General features: G+C 46.2%; 1 protein-coding gene across 6 annotated transcripts; it reads right to left on the bottom strand.

The window, feature by feature from the left end:
• Positions 1–11747: 11747 nt before the first annotated feature.
• Positions 11748–17942, bottom strand: LOC101772321 (WAT1-related protein At5g64700). Of its 6 annotated transcripts, XM_022823209.1 has the most exons (6): positions 17249–17930; positions 16831–17124; positions 16183–16305; positions 15963–16085; positions 14193–14557; positions 11748–12889 (listed from the first exon to the last, which is right to left on the bottom strand). In XM_022823209.1, the coding sequence occupies exons 4-6, from the start codon at positions 15984–15986 to the stop codon at positions 12010–12012; spliced, it is 1269 nt and encodes a 422-aa protein (XP_022678944.1). In that variant the 5' UTR covers positions 15987–16085; positions 16183–16305; positions 16831–17124; positions 17249–17930; the 3' UTR covers positions 11748–12009. The 6 variants fall into 6 exon arrangements, with proteins under 6 accessions (XP_022678944.1, XP_004952149.1, XP_022678940.1 ...); XM_004952092.4 differs by having other exon boundaries at positions 16183–17124; positions 17249–17937; XM_022823205.1 differs by having other exon boundaries at positions 15963–16305; positions 17249–17933.
• Positions 17943–18595: the final 653 nt, after the last annotated feature.

The raw sequence follows: 18595 nt of genomic DNA, 5'->3' as shown, positions 1-18595 counted from the left end.
GCCGGACCCCTCCGAACGGGGACCGGGACCCCACTCGAATCGACCCATTTGTAGCTCAACGAGCACCACGATTCATCCGGCGAGGATAGCATGGCACGGCTCAACCCCTCCATCTCAGCAAATGGATGCTTGAGGGGTAACATTCAAAAGTCGATCTAGCCTCCCGACTGGTCTCCTGCAACGCGCGGGGGCTTGGGGGCTAGCATCGCAACCAATGACCAAGCGAATGGTCACGACTTGAAGTCTCCAGACGGAAGGTGCCCTATGGAACAACAAGAGATCCCCACGCGCCAAGTCACCCACAGGACACCTCGCCTGATCAATCTCCCCGGCCAAGCCGAGCAAACAACACTCCTTATCCCTGATTAACTGCAGCTTGCAGGACAAGCAGAGATCCCCGACGACCGACGAAAGCAGCCTCTAGAGGAGCATTCACGCTCCACCATAGGCTCGGGGGCTACTGTTGGGGGGAAACATTAACGACCTCCTAATGACCCCTAAGATAATTATCTCTTTTACTTCTCCTGACACCTGACTCATCTATAACTCCGAGCTCTCCTTGCGCTATAAAAGGAGAACCGGGGCCCTGAGACAAGGGGACTCTCAAGCTAACAGAACTCACATACACTCTCCTCTAGAGCATCAGTGCACATAAAAGAGACTTGGGACCGGCTCCCTCTCTCGCTCATTTGTAACCCCTACTATAGACCCCACGTGGGCAACACGAGCTACTCCTCATACTGGACGTAGGGCCTTCCTTGCCCGAACCGGTCTAACCCCGTGTCTTCCCACGCCACCATCCAAAGCCTTACGCGCATAAAAGAAATTTACTAGCCGTAGTCTTGATCCGCAAATCTTGACAGCGACACTTATCCCTCCTATTTTTCCTCTCTGTTAGTTTCCCTTTTGACCACCTTCAAAATATTTCCAACATTCTCCCCTTTGGTCTAAAGGCCTATAACTTATGCCATTCTTAAAGCAGAATTATATAGGGAGACAATGTGTGACAATGGTGATTAAAATCCCACTGTAACAACAATATATAAAACTACGTATCATGATGGTAGATGGTTATCTTATGACCCTCCAAGATCACAGGCTATCTGATAACCCCATGTCGGCAACATGTTCACTGAATATAATGGGAGGTAGGCCTTTTGTTAATGGATCCGCAAGCATTTTCTTAGTACTTATATGCTCTAACTCAATGGTGTGATCTTGGATTCTATCTTTCACAACAAGATACTTAAGCTCAATGTGCTTTGCAGCATCACTTGACTTGTTGTTATTTGAATAGAAAACTGCTGACTTATTATCGCAATATAATTTCAGTGGCCTGCTTATGCTGTCTACCACTCTTAATCCTGGGATGAAAATTTTAAGCCATACAGCTTGGCCCACAGCTTCATAACATGCCACAAACTCAGCTTGCATTGTCGATGCAGCTGTTAGTGTTTGTTTGGAGCTTTTCCACGATATAGCCCCATTTGCAAGTGTGAAGACATAACCTGATGTGGATCTTCTTGTGTCAACACAACCCGCAAAATCAGCATCTGAATAGCCGATCATCTCTAATTTCTCAGTTCTCTTATACATTAGCATGTAATTCTTAGTGCCTTGCATGTAACGCAAGGCTTTCTTAACTCCTTTCCAATGGCCTATTCCTGGATTAGACTGATATCTTCCAAGCATCCCGCTTATAAAGGTCAAATCAGGGCGTGTACACACTTGTGCATACATTATGCTTCCGACAGCTGAAGCATAAGGAATCGTTCTCATTTGATCAACTTCTAATTGATTCCTGGGACTTTGAAATAACCCAAACTTATCGCCCCTGACAATCGGAGCAGCTGTGCCTGAACATTGGCTCATATTGTATCTCTCAAGGACCTTCTCTATGTAGGCTCTTTGAGAGAGTCCTAATACACCTTTGGACCTATCTCGGTGAATTTCAATGCCTAAGACATAAGTGGCATCACCGAGGTCCTTCATGTCAAACTTCGATGAGAGAAATCCTTTTGTCTCATGCAGCAAGTTCTTATCGTTGCTTGCTAACAGGATGTCATCCACATAAAGCACTAGGATGATTATAGAGCTCCCCTTAGTCTTAACATATATGCAGTTATCCTTCTTATTTTCCATGAAGCCAATTTGCTTAATTACTTCATCGAACTTAAGGTACCATTGCCTGGATGCTTGTTTTAATCCATAAATGAATTTTCTTAGTTTGCATCCCAAATGTTCCTTGCCTTCCATGACGAAACCCTCAGGTTGCTTCATGTATACATTCTCATGCAAGTCACCATTAAGGAACGCAGTCTTAACGTCCATCTGATGCAGCTCAAGATCATAATGAGCTACTAAGGCCATAACGATTCTAAATGAATCTTTCTTGGAGATAGGCGAGAATGTTTCATTATAATCGACTCCTTCCACTTGAGTGAAGCCCTTAGCTACGAGTCTTGCTTTAAACCTTTCGATCTTCCCTTTAGAGTCATATTTCGTCTTGTAGACCCATTTGCAGCCTACTGTTTTGGCTCATTCAGGAATCTCTACTAAGTCCCATACTCTATTTGTTTCCATGGATTTTAACTCTTCTTCCATGGCCTCACACCACTTATGCGAGTGCTCACTTTCTATGGCTTTCTTAAATGAGTTTGGGTCATCCACCCTTCCCATGTCGTGTACTTCTTCACTTGTGTACACATACTCATCGGAAAGGTTGGACTTCCTCTCACGTGTTGACCTTCTCAGAGGTTGTGGTGCTACTGCCTGTGGTGTTTCTTCTTGAGTAGGTTCCTGCTGAATCACCTCGGGATCATCAGTTGTCTCCCCTTGCAATCCATCAGCAGGTTCCTGTCACATCTTCACTTTGATGCTCACTTATCATAGGTGCATCTACATTTTCGCTTAAGGTAGGTGTTACCTCCCCTTGCATTACTGGAGGTTCCACAACCTGAGACGTAACTATGGTATGTGGCATAGGAGCATAATAATCCTGTCTTATGGGTAACGGCTCATAAGTCCGAACCTCCTCAAGATCAATTTTCCTAGCCTCAACACATCCGGTTTCCTCTAAGAAGACAACATGCCTTGTCTCCACAAACTTAGTGGTACGCTTAGGACAATAAAAGCGGTACCCCTTTGACTTTTGTGGATATCCAATAAAGTAGAAACTTTCAGTCTTAGAGTCTAATTTTCCAAGTTGTGGATTGAATATCTTAGCTTCAGCTGCACAACCCCAGACATGTAAGTAATTCATGCTGGGCTTCCTACCAGTCCAAAGCTCATAGGGAGTCTTAGGGACTGACTTACTAGAAACACGATTATTAATGTGTGCGGCAGTCTTTAAAGCTTCCATCCACAAACTCACTGGCAGTGTAGAGTTACTGAGCATACTATGCACCATGTTCATAAGGGTGTGATTTCTTCTCTCAGCAACACCATTTTGCTGAGGCTCACCAGGAGTGGAATACTGAGCTGCTATACCATTATCTTGGAGAAATCTGGCAAAGGGTCCCAGAACTTGTCCATATGTGGAGTGTTTCCCATAATACTCCCCTCCACTGTCTGATCTTACCACTTTAATCTTTAAGTCATGCTGATTTTCTACTTCAGCTTTAAAGATTTTAAACTTATCAAGTGCTTCAGACTTTTCGCATATGGGATAAATGTATACATAGTGGGAGAAATCATCAGTGAAGGTGATGAAGTAATTATAACCATCCACTGATCTTACATTAAATGGACCGCATATATCAGTATGAATTATTTCTGATAATCCTGAACTGCACTTAGCTCCATCCTTCTTAATCTGTTTTGCAAATTTTCCCTTAATGCAATCAACACATTGATCTAAGTCAGAGAAATCTAATTTTGGAAGTATCTCTTCTCTAATGAGACGCTCCATCCTCCCCTTCGAAATGTGGCCTAAGCAGAAGTGCCACAATTTCAACGAAGTCTCAGTGTTTCTCTTACGCTTATGATTGACATCGCTTACATTCATCACAGAGGAATTAACACTTAGAGGTAATAAGTAAAGCTTGTCATGCAAAGGGGCATGACCAATAATCTTATTATTAAAACTTATTACACACTGATTGTTTCCAAAATTGCAAGAATATCCATCACAATCTAATGCTGAAACTGAAATCAAGTTCCTCTTAAGTGACGGTACATAAAGGACATTACTTAAATGAAGTATAAAGTTATTGCTAAGTTCTAAAGAGAGATCTCCAATAGCCTCAACTTCAGCTTCAAGTCCATTTGCAACTTTAACAGCGTGAGTCCCCCTTCTTATAGTCCGCGCGCCACGTAATCCCTGTGAGGAATTAGTAATATGAATGGTAGCCCCAGAGTCAATCCACCATGAACTTTATGGAAAATTTACATAAAAAGACTCATTGATTATAGAAATCAAGTCATCATTACCATTCTTGATGCACCATTCCTTGAACTGAGCACAGTGCTTCTTAATATGTCCATAATCCTTGCAGTGATGGCATCTAGGACCCTTAGACGAGGATGACCCATCATTCTTAGGAGGAGGAGGTTGATTAGGTTTCTTATTTTTCTTAATTTTCTTAAAGGGAGCGATTTGCTTATTCTTGCCTTTGTTCACCTCGTGCCTGATGAGGTTGGCAAAATCACCCTTCTCTGATCTGAGCCTTTATTCCTCCTGAGAACACTTCGCGATGAGTGTGGGAATATCCCACTTCGCGTCGCTGGCATTATAGTTTATCTTAAAGGGTTCAAACACTGAAGGCAGCGAGAGCATGATGTGATGAAGCAGTGTCTCATCATTAAGGGGGCAATTCAAGTCGTTGAGCTTATCCCTTAGGTCAATGAGACTCATGATATGCTCCCTAACACTGCCTTGTCCATCATACTTGGTGTTCATTAGCTTAGTCAGGAGGGTGCTAGCATTAGCCTTACTGGAGCCTTTGAAGTACTCCTCAACCTTCTCCATAAAATGTACGGCACTTTTGGGATGTTTCTCAATGGCTCCCCTTATTGCCGGGTTTATCGTCTGCTCCATGATCATTAGGGCTACCCTATCTGATCGCTCCCACCGCTCCTTTTCCTTCTCATAGGTAGCAGCGCGCTCAGGCCTCAGGGAGGGTGGTGTCATTATCCCCTTGAGCAGTAGGAGCAACAGGATACTTATCCCTCATGGAATGGTCCCTGTCCATGATGCAAAGGACCAACCCAATATCATTCTTCCAGTTGGTAAAGTTATCTCCCCCAAGCTTCTGTATGCCGTTGACATAGCTTATGACGCTTGATGGAGTCAAGTCTGAGTAAAATAAAGAAATTTCTTAATTAGTAATGATGACAATAGTGCGTTGGCTCGATTAAAAACGTAAACAACTTTGCATCACCATTGGGCAGAAACAAAGACATAATTAAAATGACATAAAATAATTTGCATCACCATTGGGCAGAAGTAAATTACTGAAAAATTTTAAACAACATAACAAGAATCAATTTTGCAACACCGTTGGGCAGAAGCAAAATACTTAAAACTTAAACAAAATGCACACTCAATTAATATCAACGTTGGTCAGAAATTAATTGCGTGCCTTAATAAATTATTCTGAAATAAAATTCGCGTTGGCTCTATTTATTCAGAAATTCATCACTGAGTTAACTAATTACGCAACTGAGAACTTAATTGGCGTAATTAAGTAGCTTAACTTATAATAATTAGTGGACTGTGCGAAGAACTCAAAACGCCCAGACTCAACTAACCATCCCGCAACCGGCCCTATGCGCACTAAGCAAAAACAAGACTTGCTCGGTCCAACTTAAAGTGCTGCATACTCGTGTCGCGGCTTGTGAATGGCATGGCGCATCGTAGTCTGGCAGCAGCCCACTTACGGCCCAGCGAATTTGCCACGCAGAAACAGAACAGCCTAGGAGTATTTATGGCCTAGCTATGCGTGACGCGCGGCCCAACTTATGGCCTGGTCCATACGTTCTTTCGACCCAGACCTTTCAGTCACACTCATGCATGGGCTCTCAGCCCAGCAGCAGACGGGCAGGCAACCAATTCGGCCCGTGCGATGCGCCCACCTGAATCTCACCCGTTGGATCAATCCAACGGCTGTGCGTGGGTTTCGGAGGAGCAAAACCAGCAGCCGTGCGCATCCCGGTGAACCCTAATTCATTTTGCTCCTCTTCTGCGCCGCAAGAGCCCCGGCCCGAGCAGCTGTTTCCCTTCTCTTCCCCTTCTTCTCCGCCTCCAGCAGCACCCCTCGCCACCGGTGGCCGCCCTGCCGTCGCCCCAGCCATGCCCTACTGCGGGCCCTCTCGCTGGAGCCGGCGTGCGATCTGGTCGCGCGCGGATCCGTCGAGGGGCTCCGCCGTGGAGCCTGATGGCGAGGCGGGTGCGTTTTAGGCGCCAGTGTCCGGCGGCTCTGCCCGGCGACGATGGCGGCGGCCAAGGCTGATGGCTGCGCGAATTCGAGGTGTTCCGGGCGCAGCGATCTGAGGCTGCTTGTTGGGTGAGGTTCTTTTGGGATTTCTTTCTTATGATCTTTCGATCGATCTCCCCTCCTTCTAAATGCTTTCGTGATTTAATTGCTTATGCACGTGGGGTACTAACAGCGCGGGTTTGGATCTGAACAGTGGGTAGTCGGGGAAAAACAGTAGCCGAATCCTAACCTTAGTCACTTACATGAATTAGGATCTGATCTAGTAGCTTAGGCATGAAATTTGGCTTAACTAAGATCTATTTCGGTCTAATCTTAACTTAATAGATCATGCTAGTGAACTAACTCGAGCAGTGACATGTAGCCGAATAGGGATAAGCCTAATAACATAGCAATTCATACTAGACAGCTACTGTGTAGATCAAAACAAAGAAAACCAGTACAATGCGACTCAATTGCACACTAAGATTCAATCTACACAGCCTTAGGGTCCATGTCTAGTCCATGTCTAGATGCATTGGCTAACTGATAGCAAATGTAGGAAACTACATTACTAAGTCTTAATCTATACAGGATCTTACGCATCTAAGAACATGAACACCACTTAGAGTAGGGATGAGACATCCAACCAGCAGCCATAGTTTGCGACGATCCGGCCATGATTGTCGTGGACGAGGCCGGGATGGGAGCTGCCGTAGATGTACTAGCCGTAGGTGTACAAGCTTGTCGTAGATTATGCCTGCCTTCGGGCCTCTACCTCGTCTGTCCAGGGATGGCGATGGTGGTGTGGCGGTAGCCTTCGGGCGATTCCAGCGTTGCCACGATCGGGTTGGCGTGTAGGAGGAGTTCTCTGGAGGTTTTGGTGCGTTAGCAGTCAACCCAAAACCCACCGGGCCCCCTTTTCTTATAGCGCAGGGTCGCTCGGGGCCACAACCATAGTTCGGTTGCGCCTCCGATCGAGGCGCGAGGTGGACGTTCACGAGGGAAACGTAGTCGGGCGTCACCTTATCCCTCCTATTTTTCCTCTCTTTAGTTTCCCTTTTGACCACCTTCAAAGTATTTCCAACAGACTTGACCGATGACAGGTCCAGCTGCCCCATGCCCTTTCTCTCCTGTCAGTTCTCCAAGCACCTCCGTTCCTCAGTTCCAAGGTCCTACACCCCATTGTTCATCACTTTCATCTTGTTGGCATTTCACTATTGCTTATAGTGAAAGATAAGCAATACCGGTGTCTGTTTTTGGTACGTAATTCTAGCACTACTACTTTACAGCACCCCCTTTTGCATTCTAGCCTTCGTTCGATCTCTTGCTAACAGAAGCAAGTTTAATTTGAACATCATCCATCTAGATCATTTTTGTCACAGTATTTATGTATTGATTTTTCTGTCTAAAAAAATTATGGATGTATATATATATATATATATATATATTTATGCTGTATGAACTTGATATGCTGGTGGCGTGTTCCGTAGGTTCGTCTGTGGTGTGTCGAGAGTAGAATTAATCTCTAAATTGTTTTCAGTAGTATCTTATCAATGCATTAGTACTACGACTGCATGTTTAATTTTCAAACGAAGAAACCAACCATAAGATCACATCCTGAATTAATAAGCTCACTCATCATTCATCATCTGTGCCAAGTTTTGCCAGATTCTGCATTTCGAGAGCAAGATGTGCTCAAGTCAGAGCTAAGGCAATCGATTATTGCTGTGTCCATGCACCATCATCATCATTTGTCTTTGTGCTTGCTCGGACTTGGTGTGGGTTCATGTATTGTCGTCAGTGTACGTACGTGCCCATGCATGTCCTACAGCGCTTATAAGAGAACTAACCTTCCATCCAACATTTTTAGTTTCAGATAATTTTGAACCCGGAATCAAAGGTTCATCAACCAGGACTAAAACTCCCCCACTAGTGGAGGCTCTTCAGTCTCGGTTGCCCTTTAGTCCCGGTTTGTGTTTCCAACCGGAACAAAAGGATTACTATCCTCGTTCCGCGCACCCCTCCTCCACCTCCTCTCTCTCTCTCACGCCTTATCTCCTCCACACGGGCTCCTGCGCCTCCACCTCCTCTCTTGGCTCATCCTTATCTTCTCCCTCCTCTCTACCTCCACCTCCACTCCTTGCGCCGCCCCCCATCCCTCCCCTTCCCCCTCTGCTTGCCCCTCACTGGGAATGAGGAGCGGCAGCCGGGCGAGGGTAGGTCTGGCGCGGGCGCGGGCGAAGCGGCGCCGGCGGAGCGGGTGGAGGAGGTGGAGCGGCGCGGTGGGCGTGGATGAGGCGGAGCAACGCAGGTAGAGGTGGCTGGGCGGTGCGGGGGTCAGGCGTGGGGGTTGTGTGGCGGGGCGGAGGCAGGCGTGGGAGCGTGCGGCTTTTTTATTTTTTTCAAAATTTTTTAGTCCCACCAACCAGGACTAAGGGGCCTTTAGTCCCGTGTGGATGACCTTTAGTTCCGGGTGGATGACCCGGGATTAAAGATCCCCTTTTATCTCGAAAAATTTATCCGAGACTTTTAGAGATATTTGAGGTCTACCAACCGGAAGTAATGCCGAGATTTCTACCACTGAATTACTGTATGTGCATGCATGCATGCCATGTCCACTGGCATAGCGAGCTATGCACTTCCATACCAGTACCATAAAAGGTGTTTGAGAAAATATATGCTGCCTGATAATACTATTTATATTTGTTTGGAAATATCATGCTGCGTGCACTAGGCAAAAAAAGTTTTGTAGTAGCGCTGTTTCTGCTGGTGGGTCTGTCACCCGCCAGACTCACTGTCAGCACAAATCACTATTTGCGCTGGTGGGTGTCCGTCCGCCAGCACAAGTGCGCCCTATGCTCATGGGTGCTTAAGTAGCCGCCAACATAGATATTTTTTAGGAAATGAAAAAAAATCTAGTTGTAACCATTCGTGCGGCCGCATCTGTTGCCGTGCCGCAGCGCATGTCGCCTGAGGCTGCCATGCCACGAGCCGCCATGCTCATGTCGTCCTAGGAAGTCTGCATCCTCCATCCCCGCGCTATGGTCGACGCCGGCCGTGTTGTGGTCCCGCGGCTTTCGGCGAGCTGTCCTGCTCGCACCATCCGAGGAAGCCCACCGTCCTCCTCTGTGCCGCACAGCCAGTTACCTCCGCCTATAGCGTCATCGTGCCGTTGCGCCTCCATGCCCAGCCTCTGCAGGCTGCCTGCACAAGCCGCAGTCCTCGCCGGAGCAGCACCTCGGTTTTATCTGAGGACGAAGCATGGGGAATTAATAAAAAAATAAAAGGATCCCCCTTGCATGAATTGAACCCATGGATCTAAAGTTACTACATCATGCGTGCGAGGAAGAGGAAACTAACAAAACTAATCGTACTTGACGTGGCGCCGAGCCTCCATGGCTGCACTGTGCCTCCACTGGCCGTGCCACCGAGCTGACTCAGACCTGCGCAGGCCGACCGCCGTTGCCGTGGCCCGCACGCGGCACGCGCCGACTGCCATTCCGGCGCCTGTAGGCCGGCCACCGTTACCGCCGCCTGGACGCGCCAACACCTAGAGAGATAAGGGAGAGAGATGTGAGATGGGAGAGTAGCAGTAAAAGAAAGAGATAAAGGGAGAGGCAGAGAGACGAGGAGGAGATAAGGAATGGCATCTATGCTGGCGGGTGCTTATGTCGCCCACCAGCACAGTGGTTTCTGTTCTGGCGGGTGCTCCTCCGGCCGGTCGAGGAAACTTTGTGCTGGAGGGTATCAATCATGCCCGCCAACATGCTAAATTTCTTGTGCCAGCACAAATCAAATCTGGCGTAGCGCTGATAACGTGTTCGGGTTGCTTGGAGTGACTTTACATATTACATTTTGAAATAAACTTTACATATTCAACCTGAGAACATTTTCAAATAAACTTTACATATTCAACCTGAGAGCGGCAAAGAGCTAGTTACGTCCAGATCATTGTGTGTTTGGCGGTTTAGCCCTTCCAAGCTACTTCCAAGCTAGGTTACATTCAGATCATTTTATTTTAGAATCTGTTAGAATAAACACGCGGAACAGTACAGTACTGTGACAACATAGACAGAAAGTAATTAGGCTTATATATTGTTTATTTTTTCCATGAAAGGAAAGGGAAAACAATCGGAGTAATGGATTTGTGCTTTTTGTGGGTAGTAGAATTCAGCGTGCTAAAGGCACAACGGCAAAATGTAGCAGCCCTATTGATGTATACTTGGTGGAACATTTTCAAGAGAGAAACCGGCGCATCTTTCGGCGATGCCCCTTCAAGTGTTTTCGCTCATCAAGAAGGAGATTAGCATACGGAATACAGCAATATATGAGAGGGCTCCATGAGCCATAGTTTCCTTATGATTATTGTTGCTTTAATTGAGTTTCAAGCTTCTAGCGTTTTATGCACTATCAACGTACTATAAAAGAACGAGCTTGCTATTCCTCTTAAATGATTTGGCAGGGCTGCCGTTACTTTTTGAAAAAAAAAAGTGTTTTCGCAAAAGAAAGGAACAAGGTAGTAATAGGATTGTATGTAGAGGGATTAATTTATCACTGATAAAATATCAATAAACCCAATAATCCCGTTTATCAGTAAGGTTCGGTAAACTATTTTATCACCCGAAATTTTAATCTTCAGCTGAATTCGCATGCAGTTCCCTAGTCGACCCTCATAAACGTGGCATTATGTTTAGTTTTGTTATGTTAAATGGTTTGGGAAACAAATATGTAATTTTTTTGGAGAAATTGAGACAATTTTTTGTTTAAATTTGGATCGAAAATCAATCCGATAAACCGATAAAGCTGGTGACCTCCGGTAATTTTTTCTTACCGGTAATGTTAACCCCTGAATTGTAGAGAGAGAAAATAGAGGATTGTTTTCTTCCTTTTAGTAGTCCTATTCGTGTACATTCATGGTAGCTTCAAGAGTCGATTTAAGGTCAACCGTTTAGCATGCCTAAACCAGTTGATGACGGTGCATCTAATGCCCCTGGCAACGGTTCTGAACCTCTTTTGGTTCTTGTTTTATTTTTTTTGTTCTTGCTTAATATGAGATTGAACTTCAATACATACGCATGTCTCGAAAATCCAACCAAAACTAATTATTCGGGACTAAAGGTATCCATCTTTTATCCCGGATCTTTCATCCAGGACTAAAGACAAACCTTTAGTCCCGATTGGCATTACCAACTAGAACTAAAGGGTTTTGCGCTAAAAAAATATTAGAAATTTTCTAAGGGGTTTTAGTCCGGGTTTGTAACACCAACCGAGATTAAAGGGTCATCTTTAATCTTGGTTGGTGTTACCAATAGGAATTAAAGAATCCTCACATGTTACAAAATTTAGGCCGGCGATTAAAGCCTCTTTAGTGATTTTTTCAAAAACAACTAACATTTTTGTTGACGATGGAAAGTGGTTTCTAACTCTTGAGTCTTTTAAGATCTTCCCTGTGCCCTTCCACCCATGACTCATCACCTCTGTTCTACTCGGTCTCTCTCACGGTGCAGCTCCCCACCTTTCGTATTTTGCCTCCCATGAGCGGCATAATGCTTAGCACTTGGCATGGACTGGCAGGTACAACCATGCGATGCAGCTAGGTACTAGTAGCGGTGGTGGCGTGGCCATGGTTGTCGCCGGCGGCCGGCGGTTGCTGCTGCAGGTGGTGTATCTCCGTGGCCTTTCCCCAGAGGAACGCGTAGAGGCCGACGACGATGAGGAGTGTACCCAGCAGGCTGCCGACGGAGACGAGGGTGCCCAGCAGCAGCGAGTCCAGCACCGTGGTGGCCACCAGCGCCAGCGAGTTGAACATGGACGGGTAGATGGGCCCCCGGCGCGCGATGGCCCAGGACATGAGGCAGAAGGTGGCGCCCGTGTTGAAGGCCCCCATGTAGACGACGGCCGCGAGCTGCAGGTTCCAGCCCAGCCGCCACGACGCCGCCGAGCCGCCGCCGCCGGCCTGGAAGAAGGTGACGGCGGCGCCGATGAGCAGCGCCTGCAGGGCGCCGGAGACGCAGGCGAGCACGGTGGAGAGGTACTTGCAGGGGAACTCCCTGCCCACCCGGGCCTGCACGATGAACCACAGCGCGTAGGCCACGCAGCTGCCGCAGAGGTAGACGGTGCCCAGGCCCATGTTGTGGTGGGCCGCGGGCACGGTGGCGGCGGGGTGGTGCCGGAGCAGGTGCGTGGGCCACGGCGGGTGCAGCAGGGGGCCCTTGTAGAGGCTGGCAACCATGGTGCCGCCCACGCAGATGGCCGTGCCCGCCAGCTTCATCCGCCCCGCCAGCTTCTCCTGCCGGAGCACCACCGCCATAGCGAAGGTCACCACCGGGATGAGGTTGAGGAAGTCGATGGAGTAGGCGGCGGTGGTGGCGCGCAGACCGTAGTAGTGAAGACCCATCGCCAGCACGATCCCCAGCAGCGCGCTGATCGACAGCCAGCCAAACACCCGCAGGTTCACCTTGCGCAACATCCCCCTGCATATGCAATATTGCTCTGTACGTGTTATGTATCTTACTTCACTTTTTTTTATTTTTTTATTTTTTTCTTTATTACAAAGCCAAGTTGTTAAAAGCAGGCAAGCAAGATTAGCATCTGGAACAGCATGCATCCTTGTCTGCCTGTAACAGCTATGAATTCAATTGTATTCTGTCTCCATCATATCGTCCGAATGAAGATATCTGTATATGTTAGGCAAGGCAAGCATTGCATTCTGCATGTCCTAGTGCTTAGCCGAGCAAGGAAGCAAATGCCACAACTGCCGCTGCACCACAGCACCATGGCAGCACGGCACATATATCGGTCTGTCCCATGCCTTGTTGCCTTCAGATCGATATGAGCAGGCACATGCTGAAAGCCTGAAACTAGCTAGCTTGTTTGCATTATATTGCATTGCTCTTGCTCACGTACACGTAACGTAACCAAATCAGTTATTCTCCTCCCTCCGAAAATAGCTAAAAGTCATGGTAGCGTCTGGCATATTTTAGGCATTTGCACGTGAACCTATATAGGATGTGTACGTGTTTCGGTTTCCATTTTGCTTCTCAAGACAAGGCATGCAGTGCGCCATGCATTTTCATAACAAAGCAGGCAGCAGACGCAAACGCAACCGTGCCGGCATAGCACAACGGTGATGCAACCCCTGGTCGGTTGGCCGATGCAGTGCATCATGCTGTTATGTATAGTATGCACACACATACTGTACTAGGAGTACAATACAAGGGTCCTCATAATCTCTTTTTTAGTGGCCGATAGTTTTCAAGTATTTATTTCTTGTTTTTACAACCAGTTTTAACATATATAAGACTACAAACTACTGTCCATGTTATTGCTCTCTTGCAGTGTATTATGTCTGAAAAACCTATTAACATGAACTAGAGCAAACTTACACACATATATAAGCATAGGATCCAAAAGAAAGATATCTTAATTCTGAGGAGCGTATGAAGAACTAATTGAAGTAAACTAGATCGATGCCTGCAAATTTAAAACTTCTCCAACCCCTAGAAATGTACAGAAATAGACCAAAGATTCAAGGGTAGTATATGTATACGCAAAATAAATTAGCCAGAAATTTTTAATTTCACAACAAAATGGTAAGATACTTAATTTGTCACCGGATTTGCTTTTTATAATAAATAAAGTAATGCTAGCTAAACATGTGCACTAGCTAATATATAATAATGGTACATGTCCTAAATGACAGGAGTTTTGCAGTGTCAAGGTACGTACTATGAGCATGTATGAATTGAAAGTTGCACACAGTTGGAGCTAGCGTACCTGTCGAAGTAGAAGGCGAAGGGAGCGACGATGATGGCGCCGATGATGTTGCGGTAGGCGAGGAGGACGAAGGGCTCCATGCCGACGTTGAGCACGAGCTTGGAGAGGAGGAGGGCGCCCATGGTGAAGGCCTGCACCAGCACCATGCTCGCCGGCAGCATCACCGCCTCCATGGACCATGACGAGGAAGCCATCGTCGGCGTTGGCGTCTTCTTCTCACCCTCCTCCACGGAGGGCATGCTGATCACCACCGCCTCCTCCTCCACCTCTGAAGAAGAAGAAGGTATGTATCCCTCCTCCACGACGGCCATGCTGATCACCACCTTCTCCTCCTCCACCTCTGAAGAAGAAGAAGGTATGTATCCCTGCAGCCCAAGCGGCAGATGAGCGATGCCCATATATATATATATATATAGCTAGCTCAACTGCCTATCGCGCATGGTGGATACATACGATGGACGCAATATAATGCAATGGCTACCAGTCCAATTCGATCAGTGACAGCTTGCCTAGCTAGTATACCTGAATAGCACTTGCGTAAGTGCAGGGCAATCTTATTAAGCCATCTCTGTATACCCTATACTAGGAGGAGGAGGAGGAGGAGGGAAAACTCTCCATCTGCTTTCCTCATCGATAGCAGATCCATCTATTATATATACGTATCATGAAACAGTTGAATTGTTGCCTGGCCTGCTTATTATCATTCAAGCAGCAGGAGGAGGAGGAGGGAAAACTCTCCATCTGCTTTCCTTATCGATAGCAGATCCGTCTATTATATATACGTATCATGGAACAGTTGAATTGTTGCCTGGTCAATCCGTGCTTATTATCATTCAAGCAGCAACAGGAGGAGGGAAAACTCTCCATCTGCTTTCCTCATCGATAGCAGATCCGTCTATTATATATACGTATCATGAAACAGTTGGATTGTTGCCTGGCCAATCTGTGCCTATTATCATTCAAGCAGCAGCAGGAGGAGGGAAAACTCTCTATCGGCTTTCCTTTCTTGTCCGTTGTATCTTTAATCAATTTATATAAGTCGTTGCATCATGTCATCTATGCAATGGGCAGGATGGAAGTGAGCTAGTGAGCACCGGCAGAGTTTGGTTTGGGTGGACAACATATACAGCAAGCAAAGCATGTCAAAAAGAGCTAGTATATAAGTCACCAGCTAGTCATTCAAAAAGCTATCCCTCCCAATAGCTGTTCCAGTGTGGTGCACGCAAGTTAATATATGATGAGAATACGCATGAAGGACCAAAGATTATATTATATCACGCACCTAGCTAGCTAGCTTGCATTGGTACTTTATTTACTACCTAGTGAGCTAGTTAGACAGTTCAAACACTACCAACGGAGAATGAACAACAACTAAGTGCATCCAGGCCTTTAATTTCAAACTTCAGTTAGGCTGCGCATCTTTTGTTAGCAAGGTCATATATGCACGCGGTCAAGAGCAAGAATTAAGTGGCGTATACATTGCTCAATCATCACATATATAGGTATTAACATGTGCAAATCATGCATATAATGATGTTGACAAATCTTTCCTATGAGTGAACACACTCCACGCAACATTATTTTATTTCAACTGCTAGTATGAATATTATTAACAGCATTTGCCTATTATTATCAGCCTTCTCACTGGATCCTGCATCCCAAGATCATTTTGTTATATATACTTGCATGCAATGCAAATGGGAAAAGAACGATTATATATGCACTTATGAATTGGATGCTTTTAGTATTTGATCCCCATGAATCTATTACCTTGGATGTTGATGCTGCTGGCATTGTCCGCCTTAGATCGATGATCAACCACAACCAGTATAATCCAATATCTCACCATTCATCCCCGCCTTGCCGGGTTCCTAGCTATCTCTATTGATTTACCTATATATGAATTAAATCCAGAAGCAATAAGTCCAGAAGCAGCTGGGAATGAATTAAATCATCAAAAAATTTGACCAAACAATCTGAGGGAATTTACCTTACTGATGTTTAATTATCCCTCTGTGTTGGATCGGAGGCTGGTGTGGACTTGGAATTAACAATATGAAAATGGTTTGATGTAATTAATCATATCCATTTGCCACATGCATGTTTTAGGTAGCTGGGGAATCAACAAGGGGAAGAAGGAAAACCTTTTACTTTTAGTAGTAAACCTGATGACAAGCATAACACTATAACTAAGACAACGGAAGGGATTGATGAAAGGCGACCAAGACGAAGAAGAAATGTGTGTGTGGTTGAGCATGCGCATGGAGGCTAGTTGTTGGTTTGTTGGAGATGAAGAAACATGGTCGTCAGATATGGAGCACATGGAAAATAATCCTATATGACTAGGTCTTGTGCATCTGGGGTTTGCATTTCGGTTGTCGGAGTTCAGATTATATAGGATCTGAGTGAAACGTATGAATTTCAGCCTCTAACTTTTTTTTTTTCAGTTATAAACTGGAGGAGACACGGAAAAGGTGGAGCTTAGCAAACATTTGACATGCATGTGAGACTGCCAGGAGCTATGTATTTTTTTAGGTGAGAGGTGCTATGTGTTTTAACTGTATGGAAAAATTTTCTTATTTTTTTTGTATTTGTTTTTTTAAAAAATTCGGTGGCTGAGATTCATTTGAAATCTTACCTCTAGGAGGTAACTTGGCTGATCCAACAATCGTCGGAGTAGTAGGGGAGCTTGTCCTCCGGCGGCAGCGCGAAGAACTCCGCCGCCGCGTCCCTGAATGCCCGGACCATCTCCTCAGCCACTCCATGGTTGACCACCACATTTTGTGCTGGCAGGAAGTGTTTGACGCGATGGTTCACGATCTCAGCCCTCCAAATCACATGAGTGTTTGACGCCAACAAGAGGCAGGTGGGTGCAGGCCTGCTCTCGATGCGCGCCACGTGGATCCGGTTTGATGCTTGGCCTTTAACAGACCTAAACATGACGAGCAAGGAATGCTTTTTCAGAACCTGAAGTTGTTTCGTTTTCGTTGGATCAGAGTTCAGGCTAAGGCTAGTCACAGTTGATCTACGGAGTGACCCAAAACTGATGAACTCACCTTGATGCAGCTATAACCATTCTGCAAAACGTTGATCTTTCTCCATCTAAAATGATGGTTTGACCTCCTAGATTTACAACACCGAACGGCCATTCGGCAACATAGGGCTGAACAAATGTGTATCTTCATAATCTTCAGAGAACATAAGGAAGTTACAGATGAAGCACTACAGCATTTGTTCAGAAACATACATACAGGTATGTATCTGTCACTCAACGTGTACATGCCAAAGGATTCGACTTGCCCTGCAGAAGCGAAGCCACAGAAGAAACACCACGGATCAGATCCCCCTTCCTCCCTCTCTCCAGGGTCCCCGCCGCCACCGCCGCCGCCGGAGAAGAGCGGAAGCCATGGTGCCACTGCCGCCGACGCTACACCGACAGCTCCCTCGGGCTGTCCGGCACAGGCAGCTCAAGGTTGAGGCCGCCGACGCATTGGCGACGGCGACATGGCGGCTGAGCAGAGCAGCACTGCCATGGCGGCTGCCACTACCATGTCAGGATATGATCCAGATCGAAGCGAACTCGATTTATAGATGATGAGATTTGGGGGTGGGGGCGAGATAGGAAGATAGACACGAGTCGAGGAGGGAACGATATGCTGCTTCGACGGCATCTTCCATGGATATGCTCGTGGAAATGCTTCACAGTTCACCCCACCTTGGTCCTGAATCCCCCCTCCTGATGCTGCCTTTTCTCGTCCTTTCTCTCTTGCCGGCATCCGGCGTGTGTTTGTTCGATTCTTGGTGCTTTGCTTTTGTTCCTTTCTCCTCTTGGGCCCTCCTCTCTCCCTCTTGGACTCTACAGTGGAGCGCAGTGCCCATTGGTTAGTGCTCTTCGTTTGGGGAAAAGATATTGCTTGCCCTCTTCTTTGTTGCTTTTTTTGTCCTTAAATTTATTTTCTCTCTGTCCTTATATTTCTTTCTTTTGTGTCGATTTGGCTTTTGAGAAAAGCTATATCTTATTGGGGTATTTAATAAAGGAGCTAAAACCTGAAGATGAGCCTTTTCCCTTTGCCTTTCGCTTCGGATTATCCCTTGGTTTGTTCCGGGAAATTCTGCTCCTGTAGTCGAGGGGTGTCGCTGATTGCAAGTTGCAAGTTTTTTTTTTGCACACACGTACTGTTTTGCTATATTGCACTTGGGTGCATTCTGCGCACCCAGGCCAACCGGTGCGCCTAGTCCGTGCAACCGGCCGAATCAGCCCAATATCCAGGCGCGCCTCCTGCACGTGAACCATCACTTCAAAAAATATCATGCGTGCGCCCTAGTTAATTTGTATCATCCACCTACCATGCAACCAGAGTAGCTATTGGGTTACAACCATGTAATAACTGGTTATATATACA

Source organism: Setaria italica, chromosome I (assembly GCF_000263155.2).
Source record: "Setaria italica strain Yugu1 chromosome I, Setaria_italica_v2.0, whole genome shotgun sequence".
NCBI lineage: Eukaryota > Viridiplantae > Streptophyta > Magnoliopsida > Poales > Poaceae > Setaria > Setaria italica.
Note: the sequence above shows the minus strand (reverse complement) of the source record. Positions and strands in the feature narration are given on the sequence as shown.

Excerpts from the sequence above, each read along its gene's own strand:
- LOC101772321 (XM_022823207.1), bottom strand. The coding sequence starts at position 15,986 with ATGCCAGCAGCATCAACATCCAAG. Across the intron at positions 14,558-15,962 it reads CAGCAGCATCAACATCCAAG|GGATACATACCTTCTTCTTC; the intron begins GTAATAGATTCA and ends CTTGGGCTGCAG. Across the intron at positions 12,890-14,192 it reads TTCGCCTTCTACTTCGACAG|GGGGATGTTGCGCAAGGTGA; the intron begins GTACGCTAGCTC and ends TTGCATATGCAG.